General features: G+C 39.9%; 1 protein-coding gene across 1 annotated transcript; it reads right to left on the reverse strand.

The window, feature by feature from the left end:
• Positions 1-6,539: 6,539 nt before the first annotated feature.
• On the reverse strand, positions 6,540-12,177 carry LOC115208167 (SUZ domain-containing protein 1). The gene is made up of 4 exons (XM_029776022.1): positions 12,029-12,177; positions 11,268-11,317; positions 10,899-11,168; positions 6,540-10,806 (listed from the first exon to the last, which is right to left on the reverse strand). The coding sequence occupies exons 1-4, from the start codon at positions 12,077-12,079 to the stop codon at positions 10,695-10,697; spliced, it is 483 nt and encodes a 160-aa protein (XP_029631882.1). The 5' UTR covers positions 12,080-12,177; the 3' UTR covers positions 6,540-10,694.
• Positions 12,178-13,250: the final 1,073 nt, after the last annotated feature.

Raw genomic sequence — 13,250 nt, forward strand, 5'->3', positions numbered from 1 at the left:
CGGGCAAAGACAGGACAAAGCATTATTAAGACCAGGGAGCTGAAAGTTCCATTGAGGGTGAGACACCACACAAGCAGTGGCGACCCGTCTTTCAGGGCAGGTGGAGCTGAGCACCACAAGGTCAAATTCAAAAAAGATATACATTTGTATTTTTAGGTGGAGGGGGCTTGACTATTTTGCTTGTTATTTTGGCATTAATAAGTGTCATCAGTTTGCAAACAATGAAAATAAATTATTAAATGTAGTTGAGTTAATAGAGCCGCCTACAAACATGGTCTCTTTTTTGCTATTCCTTGAGTAAGGCAGCTCCAAAATGCAGGTGTTTCAGCCTAGCTAAGTGTTTTCTGTGGTGGTGGGGCTAGCCAGCAGAAAATACAGAGCGTTGCGCCTGATTGGCTCAGTTTTCTGTCATGATTGGCTCAGTTTTCTGTCATGATTGACTCAGTTTTCTGTCACTCTTGGGACAGTATGTCATCCCCAAGGTTAGAGCTTGAAAATGTTAGCCCCTTGGGTTCTGCCATAGAGTTATATTAGAAGTGCCCATCCAAGAAGGCTCAAGGTCATTGGCCACAGATAAAATGACATCAAATCACGTTATATCTACAGTAGCTTTGATTGGATGTCAACATCTTACTTTCAAAGTCTTAGCTAGCAGTCATCATCAGTTGTCATCAAGTCGGCAATCTACTGGAAAATCCTTTTAAATCCTTGTCATATGAAGAGAAATTATAGCTGAAAACGTATCGGTGCTCATTGGCCATTGTACATAAAGATTACACAACAAGTTAAAAATCTCAAATTCAACAATGAGTCGTTTGGAAGGAATCAGTGGCTAACTGTAAGCATTACAAAGAAACCACTAACATTAGCCTGCTATTCAATGAAGTGGCTGTGTTTTTTCCTCCCTGAGTTCCCACCATAAATACAGAGAATGCCAGACTTTGACGACAAAGTTCGATGACAAAATTTGCCCCCAAAGGACCGCTGCGCCACCTTAACAAGGTGAGTCCAAAAATGTATTGTATGCTGCTGCGTAAATTATGTAATATGCAAGGGAGAAATGTACAGTTGAAGTCGGAAGTCTACATACACCTTAGACAAATACATTTAAACTCAGTTTTTCACAATTCCTGACATTTAATCCCAGTAAAAATGCTCTGTTTTAGGTCAGTTAGGATCACCACTATATTTTAAGAATGTGAAATGTCAGAATAATAGTAGAGAGAATGATTTATTTCAGCTTTTATTTCTTTCATCACATTCCCAGTGGGTCAGAAGTTTACATACACTCAATTAGTATTTGGTAGCATTGCCGTTAAATTGTTTAACTTGGGTCAAATATTTCAGGTAGCCTTCCACAAGCTTCCACAATAAGTTGGGTGAATTTTGGCCCATTCCTCCTGACAGAGCTGGTGTAACTGAGTCAGGTTTGTAGGCCTCCTTGCTCGCACACATTTTTTCAGTTCTGCCACAGATTTTCTATGGGATTGAGGTCAGGGCTTTGTGATGGCCACTCCAATACCTTGACTTTGTTGTCCTTAAGCCATTTTGCAACAACTTTGGAAGTATGCTTGGGGTCATTGTCCATTTGGAAGACCCATTTGCGACCAAGCTTTAACTTCCTGACTGATGTCTTGATGTTGCTTCAATATATCCACATAATTTTCCTCCCTCATGCTGCCATCTATTTTGTTAAGTGCACCAGTCCCTCCTGCAGCAAAGCACCCCCACTAGTGTTTGTACAGATGAACGTGGTACCTTCAGGCATTTGGAAATTGCTCCCAAGGATGAACCCGACTTGTGGAGGTCTACAAGGTTTTTTCTGAGGTCTTGGCTGATTTCTTTTGATATTCCCATGATGTCAAGCAAAGAGGCACTGAGTTTGAAGGTAGGCCTTGAAATACATCCACAGGTACACCTCCAATAGACTCAAATGATGTCAATTAGCCTATCAGAAGCTTCTAAAGCCATGACATCATTTTCTGGAATTTTCCAAGCTTTTTAAAGGCACAGTCAACTTAGTGAATGTAAACTTCTGACCCACTGGAATTGTGATACAGTGAATTATAAGTGAAATAATCTGTCTGTAAACAGCTGTTGGAAAAATTACTTGTGTCATGCACAAAGTAGATGTCCTAACTGACAAAACTATAGTTTGTTAACAAGAAATGTGTGTAGTGGTTGAAAAACTAGTTTTAATGACTCCAACCTAAGTGTATGTAAACTTCCGACTTAAACTGTATAATGTAGCTGAGAATGTAATACTAAGTTTATATTGTGTGGTAAGCTGTTAGTAGACCATGTGCCTCACCCTAATAGTTTGGTCTATTTTTACCAATGAGGTATTGTAAACACACAGTATTAGTAGTTGTGGTGCTTGGCTTGCACATGCAAATTCAGCACACACAGCATTCTATAATAGGATTGTGTTATTTGACGTGTCAAATTAAAAGCTTATTTAACGCTTCAAATAGTATATGAAGTGTATCTTTTTTGACACGCAAAGACCCAAACGGCGTTCAATGTGCCTCACCCTAATAATTTGGTCTATTTCCACCTCTTAATTTCACCTACTGTTCTAACTTGGTGGTGCACAAATAGCTTATAACCTGTTTTAGAGAAATGTAATAATCGAATATTGTAAGAGCTTTCATTGTCTGTTTATATGCCACCTTTATTTATCATACAGTTCTGACTTGGTGTATAGGTGGAACTCTGCTGTTGGGACAGATTTATGTAGGCCCTAACAGTTTGTGGGCACCGTTTGTCGGAGTTATAGTACAATTCATGTATTATTTAGTTTTGTGTTGTGTAGTGGCTTTGCTTACATGCATCCCCATTTTTTATATTTTTTTGCCCCACCAAGATTTACTTGCTAAAGTCGCCACTGAGTATGTATAATTTCGACGAAGTGTGGATCATCATTATTTGGACCATAAAGATTAATTTGCCAAATCGGTTTATCGTCCAACAGCATATTTAAAAATGATATTCCTTCTTTTCGGATCTATTTGGAAAGTTTGCACATTTGGGTCGAAATTGTTATTAATTAATATTATCACCCCTTTTGAGTTTCTTTGCCCATTTCTCCCTCCCAGTACTTTTTCCATACAACCTCATCTGTAATTGTAGAGTGAGTTTCCTGTAAACAATAGATATTATATTCCTTCTCTTTTAGTCTTTTTTTTAATAATCTGCTAAGCAATTATAACTAGCTATACTTATTTCAACACTTACCATAATGAGATACCTCGTTTCAATAACACATGCCTGTAAACTTACTACCAAAGGGTGATCTTTAAGAGCTGCTAGACACCCTGAATTTATCCATATCCATCCATACTTATCCATACCAATACTACCAGAATCCATGTCTGACATCTACCCATGTAGCTGTACCACACTGTATGCACTGCAGCTGCAACTCTAAGTAAACCTCCAATTGTCTTCCAATATCCCTCCCTCATCCCAGGGGGTGTTGTCCCTGACGCTATAGTTTCTTTAAATGTTTTTATTTAACTAGGCAAGTCAGTTAAGAACAAATTCTTATTTACAATGACGGCCTACCCCAGCCAAACCCGGAAGATTGTGCACCATTGTGCACCACCCCAATTGTGCACCACCCTATGGGACTCCCAATCACAGCTGGTTGTGATACAGCCTGGAATCGAACCAGGGTCTGTAGTGACACCAGAGATGCAGTGCCTTAGACCGCTGCGCCACTCGGGAGCAGATACTATCACACCATCGGGACTGTCTCATAAACCTGTTTCAATGCTGCCACCCCTCAAGCGCCCGCTATGGCATGACCATGAGAGGAGCATCCTCTTTAGGAATTAGCCATAAATGTAAAAAAAAGAATAAAGAGTGAAAGAAAATAGATAAATAAATTAGGTTGTACACTTTATTTGCGACTTTCTCAAATCATCAATAGCCTACAGTCGCATCATGCAGCCTATATTTATTTTGATTTATAATACATTCTAAGGTTTGTGTCATTCACAACTGAAGTTGGCAAATAACTCTAAATCTAGCATAGAACCTATTTCAAATGATCACTTTTATGCTCAACATAAAGACTTCATATATTATTTTATTTTATAATTAATTTTGTGCACACATTTTTTTATATCCCTGTTAGTGAGCATTTCTCATTTGCCAAGATAATCCATCTACGTGACAGGTGTGGCATATCAAGAAGCTGATTAAGCAGAAGGATCATTACACAAGTTCACCTTGTACTGGGGACAATGAAAGGCCACTCTAAAATGTGCAGTTATGTCACACAACACAATGTCATAGAAGTTTTGAGGGAGCGTGCAATTGGCATGCTGACTGCAGGAATGTCCACCAGAGCTGTTGCCAGAGAATTGAATGTTCATTTCTATACCATATCCGTCTCCAACGCCATTTTAGAGAATTTAGCAGTACGTCCAACCGGCCTCACAATGCCAGCCCAGGACCACATCCGGCTTCTTGATCTGTGGGACCGTCTGAGACCAGCCACCCGGACAGCTGATGAAACTGAGGAGTATTTCTATCAGTAATAAAGCCCTTGTGTGGGCTGTGCCTGCCTCCCCAGTGGGTGGACCTATGCCCTCCCAGGCCCACCCATGGCTGCAACCCTGCCCAGTCATGTGAAATCCATAGATTATGGACTAATTTATTTCAAATGAGTGATTTCCTTATATGAACTGTAACTCAGTAAAATCATTGAAATTGTTTTTTATATTTTTGTTAACCTTAATTTATGTGCTCTCGCTCCGGAATGGGAAAAATATCCTTTCTATTTTATTCAGCTAAGTTCAATTATATTCCTCTTACTATAAAATCATACTATAAAATAACGGCATGGGACTTAGAAGCATATCTTGTCTGCTAAATGAACAAGCCTACAGCCTATGGCATGGCGCATAGCCAGATAACATACAGTAGGGCCAGATAACATACAGTAGGCAAACTCATATTCTGTTCTTCTGAAATACATTTTCTTCATATCATAATGTTGCTTTAGACCTGCCTAATATAAATAATGGATTTAATAATGACGGTGTATATTAAATTGATTAATTAGATGTAGATGTTCCAAAGGAGCGCATCAGCAGCTTGTATGCCGTTGAGGCCTGGAGATGCTAAACATGTTTATGTTAATTAACGGTCAATTACCGTGGGACTTTTGCATGACAATAACCGGCTGACAAAATTTCATGACCACCACAGCCCTACCTCAGCCCTCACATTTTCCCCAAACTGTGAAGAACAGAGAGAGGGACTCTCTACTCACTAAAACAGCTAAAACATCAAAACAGAGCCTGATGGAGAGAGTTACAGAGTATCAGAACTACACAGTAAATTCCGACTGTTCTGCAGCTCAGAACGGTGAAAGTGACAATGGGATGGACAGTGGAGGACTAATGTCAGGGTTACAGCCACTATCAAAATAAAGAAAGTCGCACATTCCATGTATAATCTCCCAGCAATTGAATGGGTATTTACCAACGTTTCGGCAGCACTGTGCCTTCCTCAGGGTAATGTCATGAATACTTGAACCAGGTTATGTACATTTAACATTTTACATTTAAGTCATTTAGCAGACGCTCTTATCCAGAGCGACTTACAAATTGGTGCATTCACCTTATGATATCCAGTGGAACAACCACTTTACAATAGTGCATCTAAATCTTTTAAGGGGGGGGGTTAGAAGGATTACTTTATCCTATCCTAGGTATAGACACACAGTGCTATTAGTGTAACCAATGACAGTAGTGAGGGGTGTGTCATAATGATTAACACAATTTATAAGACTTGTTCATAAAGGAAAATTTGTTCATAAGGGCCTGAGATCAAAGTCAATATTCAGACCACTAGGGGTCAATGTTTTTAGATAGAATATCCAGTAAGCCTCCCTTTGTAGTAGTAGAATCTCGATGTTACCTCATCTCCTTGGTAGAGCAACATGCTCAATGCCCGTGTATTTGTGGGAGATGGGATGGTTAGCTTCAACAAAGTGAGTTGCTACTGGATAGTCAATGTTCTTACACCTGATTTAGCTGAAAGTTCCATTGAGTGATCAGGTAAGAGCCCCACACAGTGTCCTGATTGACGAGGGGAAAAAACGATTTAATCAATTTTAGAATAAGGCTGAAACATAACAAAATGTGGAAAAAGTGAAGGTGTCTGAATACTTTCTGAATGCACTGTAAGTGCCCCATGTGTGAAATGCTTTAGGACAGCAAGTCTTCTAAAGCAGCACCAGGGAAATCACAGAGAACAACCAATTTTTGGTGGAAAATGCTTCCCTTGTAAGAACTACTGCTTGGGGCAAAATCTAACTCTTACTCAGTGGTGGAAAAAGTACCCAATTGTCATACTTGAGTAAAAGTAAAGATACCTTAATAGAAAATGACTCAAAAGATAAAAGTCACCCAGTGAAATACTATTTGAGTAAGTCTAAAAATATTTGGTTTTAAATATCCTTAAGTATCAAAAGTGAAAGTATAATTTTTAATTCCTTAAGCAAACCAGACGGCACGATTTTCTTATTTTTTCTTTTTATTTATGGATAGCCAAGGGCACACTCAATAATCATTCACAAACTAAGCATTTGAGATTAGTGAGTCCGCCAGATCAGGCAGTAGGGATGACTAGGGATGTTCTCTTGATAAGGGTGTGAATTGGACACTTTCAAAATGTAACATGTACTTTTGAGTGTCAGGGAAAATGTACGGAGTAAAAAATACATTATTTTCTTAAGAAATGTAGAGGAGTAAAAGTTATCAAAAATATAAATAGTAAAGTACAGATACCCCAAAAAACTACTTAAGTTGTACTTTAAAGTATTTTTACATAAGTACTTTACCCCATTGCGCTCACTTGTAGGACATTTTTCCATAGTAAAATGCTAACCTTTCTGCCCATAGCACACAAATGGATATGACCTATAACTTAAACGTTATTGACATTTACATCTCAAATATTTTTATTTTGGCAAAAAAGTAACATTTGTCCATGTCTAAACAGGCCAATGGCTTTTAGAATATGTTCTCTAATTACTGCAGTTTATTCATACAAAATAGACAGAACACATCCTGGACACATATTGTAGAGCAGTGGTATCCAAAGTCCCGGTCGTGACCCCTAGTTGGGTCGTAAAATGTATTAAGAGTACAGATCCTTGTATTGGACAATATACAAACGGTTTTAAGAAAGATAATTGAAAAACACTTTCGAGTTGATGTATTTTTTGGTTTATTTTTATTTTGAAAATGGTATGACTTGAAGGCTATTTGTTGATGTAAAAATAGAAATGTACTGATTTTAACGTTGTGCCATTTGATTTGGTGTGGGGTCATGAGAAAAATCTATGAAAAAAATGGGGTCCCCGAAAAAGTTTGAATACCACTGTTGTAGTGTGTTGGGCTAGACAAACAAAGGACACAAGTGTTCAATGATATGACAGTTCCAAGGAGATATACATTAGGACGACACTTGACACATTTCTAGCTCAGGTTAGTAACACAAGATGCATGTCAATGGTGCTTACTGCGGGGTTTAAGACATAGATTTTTTTTTGTTTTTAACAGGACAGACTATTAAATATCTCCACAACATCAAGGGAAAATCTGAAATGTCTGGCACCAAACTAATTTTAAAGCTACAACAGCTCAATAAAATCTATGAGAGAAAGTTTGTCATATATGGAGTTCTTACTGCTATGGTTTAGGTTAGAATAATAATTTCAAGCATTAGCCCAATTGAAAGTAAAACATTTTAAATAATTGTACGTTAGGTATAACTTCAAAAGCACACAAAAAGCTCATTGGGCATTGACCAAAATTGACAATGGTCGCATTAAGCATTTCTGAAATGCAATTTATGTTGGTTGTGCAGAATGTCACATTCACATGATTGCTCAAAGAATTCTGTCATATTAATGTATTTGAAATTCTTCCTGTAGTCATTGAGGGCCATTTAAGGTTATGGTTTCAGCTATGCTTGGTATCTGTAAAACCACTCATATTTGACTAATGCACATATCCCATTTCACAAAATAGAAAAATAAAACTCTACACCAAACAAAAATATTTGCAATTGCGTTTAACTTTACTTTTCAATATTATTTTATTAAAGGGAATTTAAAAAAATCTTTACAGGCTGCTTTGTTTGTTGTGTTCGCATGACATAAAGAGTAGAGCGTCATCTCTTCATTGTTGCCCCATATCCGATGGCTGAGTTACTGGAATTGCGCAGGCTCATCAAGCGCATCGTTGGGGTCAATTCGGTTTTGAATTCAAATTCACAAACTGAATAAATCCTCAGAAATAAAAAAACCTATTTTCTATTCAAGCATTACATTTCAATTTGCTTCCTGAATTAAACTGAATTGAGCCTAACCCTGTCCAGGAGGATCATTATAATCCAGGGTTAGACTCTAGTCTCCTCCTCCCTCCCTTCCCCAAGATGATCTCTGATCCATGTAGACCAGACAGGTGTGGAAACCGCACCCAGGGGTTTCTACAATCCACCTGGGTTTATCCACCGTATTGCTTTCACCTGTCCAGCCCCCTCTGCTCAGTGATCCCTAGAAAGGATAAAGGATTAGGTTATGAGTACTCTTCAATGGCCCAGACGTAACATACTCTAGGTATAGTCCAAATAAGAACCGAATCACACCAAATAAGGTTACTGTGTGTGATTTTCTTTACATATTAGGCTGTGCAACAATTCCAGCCAGTCACTGCACCACTGGGATTACATTTGAGCAGACCAAAGACTTTGCTTGGCCACTCCAGCATTAAAACCTGCCTGAGGGGCCAACAAAACCACCTTTCCTGAGGTTCTAAGGCGGGCCAATTAACAGAAATTAGAGAAAGGGGGATTACAGGGATATATAAAAAAAAAAAAAACTTTTTTTAAATTTTTTTTATCTCAGCATCCAAGAGCATTAACCTGAGGTGCCTCAGTAACTGTGGGGTCCAATATGAAACCAAAGATAATTTAAGGCGTTTGAGTCAACACATTTAGTATGGTTTAAAACAGCCAAGATGTAGTTTGTCATTTCATTAACAAAACTAGATAGATTGGATAGACAGAGCTATGACATGTTCCTCGGCCGGGGAAAAAAGGGCTTCCTTTCAACTTTGGCACTATTTAACAATAACATTGCCTTCTAACCAAGCAAAAATGTTTACTTTATGTCAATCTCCATCTAACTCAGTTTGTTATTCTGTCATTCTCTTTGATCCAGCATATCTTTACCGTACAAGAACAGGTGCTCCTCTCTCCAAGTAAGGCAACCCTGGAGAGAGACAGAATGAAAGACAGGACAGAACAGAGGTGCTGCTTAAAACACTCCTCCAGCCAATGGCTTCCTCTTCAAACAACCCTGAATCAAAAGAAAGCGATGGCCTTCTTCATGCTAGCCTAGTGGTTAGAGCGTTGGACTAGTAACCGTAAAGGTTGCAAGTTCGAATCCCCGAGCTGACAAGGTTCAAATCTGTCGTTCTGCCCCTGAACAAGACAGTTAACACACTGCTCCTAGGCCGCCATTGAAAATAAGAATTTGTTCTTAACTGACTTGCCTAGTTAAATAAAGGTAAAATTAAAAAAATTAAAAAATGCTCCTTGTCATCTGTGGCCCCTCTCTTCGCAAATGAAGCAACAAGGCCACGCAGTGTGGACATTTTTACAGGATTACTTTTTGGCCATCCATAAACTATTTTCTCAACATATACTTACAGTATCATTTCACGAATGGCTACTACTTTCAATGACTACCTGTATAAGATGCTATAAAACATTCAGCTTCACTAACATTCTGTCATTTGTTTTGTTTTTTTTCCTTCTATATCATTCCCACTTTGAAAACAGACATAAAACATTTTTTTTTTTTAACTAGATGCAAAAACAGAAGACACCATTAAGCTAACAACCTTTCCCAAATTCACCATTCAGTTACTGCCCAGATGTTTAAAAAAAGAAAAAAAATTACAGTAAAATGTTTTTGTTGTTGAAATAACTTAAAACAAAACAGACAAATATTAACAGATACAGCACAGGCAGATGGGCAGTCTAACTATAGAAGACGGGGCTTACATGTTGATTTCGGAATTATTGCTTGAACATGCTAACACGAAGTGGCACCTTGTCACTCCCCTGCTCTATCCATGGCCCTACACTCACATCCGGAGCCAGGTTCCTTCTTCACTTCCCCCTGGCCAACTTTAAGTCCCACAGAACCAGTCTGTCATTTCCCTGGAGGGCAGGTTTGCCCGGGACCTAGGAGGACCCTGGTCCTTAGCAGGAGAGGGACAGTGGAGAGGGGCATGGGGCAGCTCAGGGTGCATCATGGGAGATATCACAGTGTGTGGAATCCTGAGGGAATGCCCTTGTCACAGTGTGGGACAGAGAGGAGATCTGACACTCAGCTCCTCTCTGCCATCTCCCTGCAACCCTCTGCGCAGGCTGGAGACAGGGCAGAGGGTGAAAGGCAATGAGCGTGCCAACAGTCAGCAGAAAGGGGTGGGAGGGATACTTCATCTCATTCTGTGGGCCAATATATTCTGTTTGTCATAATCTAAATTTTTAAATTTCATCCCACCACTCTGCTCTTCATGCCCTATGCTACCTCCCCCTTTATCCCCTGCACACCATGCCCCCATGGAGACAATGGATCCCCCTCTCCCTTCTGCACTCTATCTGCAGTGACGGAAGCCTGTGGTGCCATCTGGGCCATTGGGTTGGCGGATCAGGTGATTGTTTGGACGAACCGGTTCTGGCTGTGGCTGGGCACTCACTCTCACTGGTCTAATGGGGAAAGACAACAAAATGTAAGTGGATGAGAGACAGCACAATAAGATTGTTTACATAACCCATAACATTGAGTGTAGGTGTCTAACCTGTCTTGGCTGGGTTTGTCCTGAGGTGTTTCTTCAGAACTAGCACTACCCAAAATCCTCCTGCGGGCCTCAGCATACTCTGCCTCCCGCTGGGCCAGTGACTTCGGCTGCTGGGTGGGGCGGTTAGATGAACTAGCTGACCCTAGGGAACCGTTACTTGAGGGGCGCTTCAGAATTCGGATTTGAGGTGGGGGGGCTGCAGGTTGAGATTCATCCTGGATAACCATGGCAGTTCGTATAGGGGAGCTACCTGCACCGATGGTGGCTTTCCTGAGGGAGGGGGCAGAGTTTGTATTAAAGAAGAAATACGTTGCGCTGTATAGCTATATCTTTACTTGGATATTTTCAGTTAGATTTTATTTCGCTCACTTTGTTTTCTGGCTTATTTTCAACTTTGCTTCGAGTCTTCTCTCAATTTCCTTGGAAACAGGTAAACATAAAGATGTTTTAATTCTTCATTCAATTATTCAACGAAGGAATACGTTACATCTACAGATAATCAATATTCGATTTAGCACTATTCGAATTAGCACGATTCGACTTAGCACGCTAGCTAGCCGAACTACTAACGTTAGCTAGTTATCTACATTTAATTAAAGTGCTGAAATGTGAGTTGCGTGTTAAGCATTTTCACAACAGTTGCAAAATGGTATAGTTAACTACCTAACTGGCTTAAATATAGCAAATCCAGTTTCAGTCGAAATTCTTCGTTAACTAGTTCGTTACCTAGCTAACGTTAGCTGCTAGCCGATTGACAACTGCTAGCTAACTAGCGACACTTTCCACAACCTGGCTAGCCAACTAACGTTAGCTACAAAACAATAACTTGCCGCTAGTTAACGACGTTACCAGATTGTTGTTGACTCTTTTTTTACACTTCCGCCTGTTACAAAAATAAACCATATCGTTATCTGTAGTTCTGGCCAGGCCTTTGCAACTTACGACACCCTGGAATGGCTCAACTTGGGCCTGTATCTAACCTTAGCTAGCGAAGGCTCCGACATGGCGACAGGCTGTTCACTTCAGTTCCCTCATAAGGCATTGAATGTTTGACAGGCCAACCACACACATTGAATATTGAACACAGTTCATGTCCTAAAAACAAAAGTTCCATCGCATTTCTTCCTCACCCCGCTGTCTGCAGCTTCCTCCCAGCTTTCGCAAACCTCTTCATCTTCCATATTACAGCGTCCAAGACCCACACACGAGCTCAGTGTTCACGATACAAACACACGCTGTATGTCGCTAGCTGCATGTCTGCGCCGATGCGAAATCGAAAAACAAGTAGTCAAAAAGAAAGACAGAATCAACAGCGACCTCTACTGTATCGACATTGCACATGTTCATCGGGAACGCGCATTGATTCCTGACCTAGAAGTGTAGTCTACTTCAATGTTCAATGATTTGAGTATTGGAGGACCTATATGTTGTACAGGTTATTGTAGCTATACGTTTACAGGTCGTATCTCTCCATATGACTTAGTTTGTCCCAACTTTGTTATTGTAAGTGACCTTTAATTTAGGTATGCCAACTTGGTCTAAACTTCATCCAGGTGCAGAAATAGATCAAGCCCGTGCCCGTTCTCTTCTGTGTTCAGCTACATCAAATCAAATAAAAGTTGATTTTTCACGTGAACCGGATGGAACAGGTGTAAAAAGTACAGCAAAATGCTTACTTACAAGCTATTCTTCCTCAACAATGCAGTGTTCCATATTAAAGGTAAAGAAATAGAAAAATCCATAATATAATCTTCAAACGAGCACGTAATCAATACTAGGTCAGAAAAAATAAAAACACAATAAATAAAACAAGATTTTACACTATATACAAGGTCAGTACTTAAGTACCATAGCAATGTGCCAGGGATATGGTGGTAGTTGAGATAGCTATGTAAATATAGGAAGGGGTAAAAGTGACTGGGCAGCAGGATAAAAGTGACTAGGCAGCAGGATAGTAATAAATAGTAGCAGCAGTGTATATGATGAATTTGTGTGTGCATGTGTGATAGTGTGTGTGTGGGGAGGGGGATGTCAATATGTGTGTATGTGTAGGAGAGAAATCACTCTCAATGGTGCATCTGTAGAAGTTCTTGAGGATCTGAGGGGCCATGGCAAATCTCTTCAGCCTCCTGAGGGAGAAAAGGCGCAGTTCAGCCCGTTTCACAACTGTGCTGGTGTGTTGGGACCATGTTAAGTCCTTAGTGATGTGGACACAGAGGAACTTGAAGATCTCGACCCTCTCCACTGCAGCCCTGTCGATGGGATGCCGGCTGCTCCCCCGTTTCTGTATAATAGCTTGGTGTAGATGAATACATCGGTATCAATACAATAAAGGCATTTGATTTCATATGA

The sequence above is a fragment of the Salmo trutta genome, chromosome 14, assembly GCF_901001165.1.
Source record: "Salmo trutta chromosome 14, fSalTru1.1, whole genome shotgun sequence".
NCBI classification, from domain to species: Eukaryota; Metazoa; Chordata; class Actinopteri; order Salmoniformes; family Salmonidae; genus Salmo; species Salmo trutta.

Coding starts and splice junctions, on each gene's coding strand:
- LOC115208167 (XM_029776022.1), bottom strand. CDS start 12,079: ATGGAAGATGAAGAGGTTTGCGAAAGCTGGGAGGAAGCTGCAGACAGC. Junction 11,318..12,028: donor AGGAAGCTGCAGACAGCGGG/GTGAGGAAGAAA, acceptor CCTGTTTCCAAG/GAAATTGAGAGAAGACTCGA. Junction 11,169..11,267: donor AAAATAAGCCAGAAAACAAA/GTGAGCGAAATA, acceptor CCCCTCCCTCAG/GAAAGCCACCATCGGTGCAG.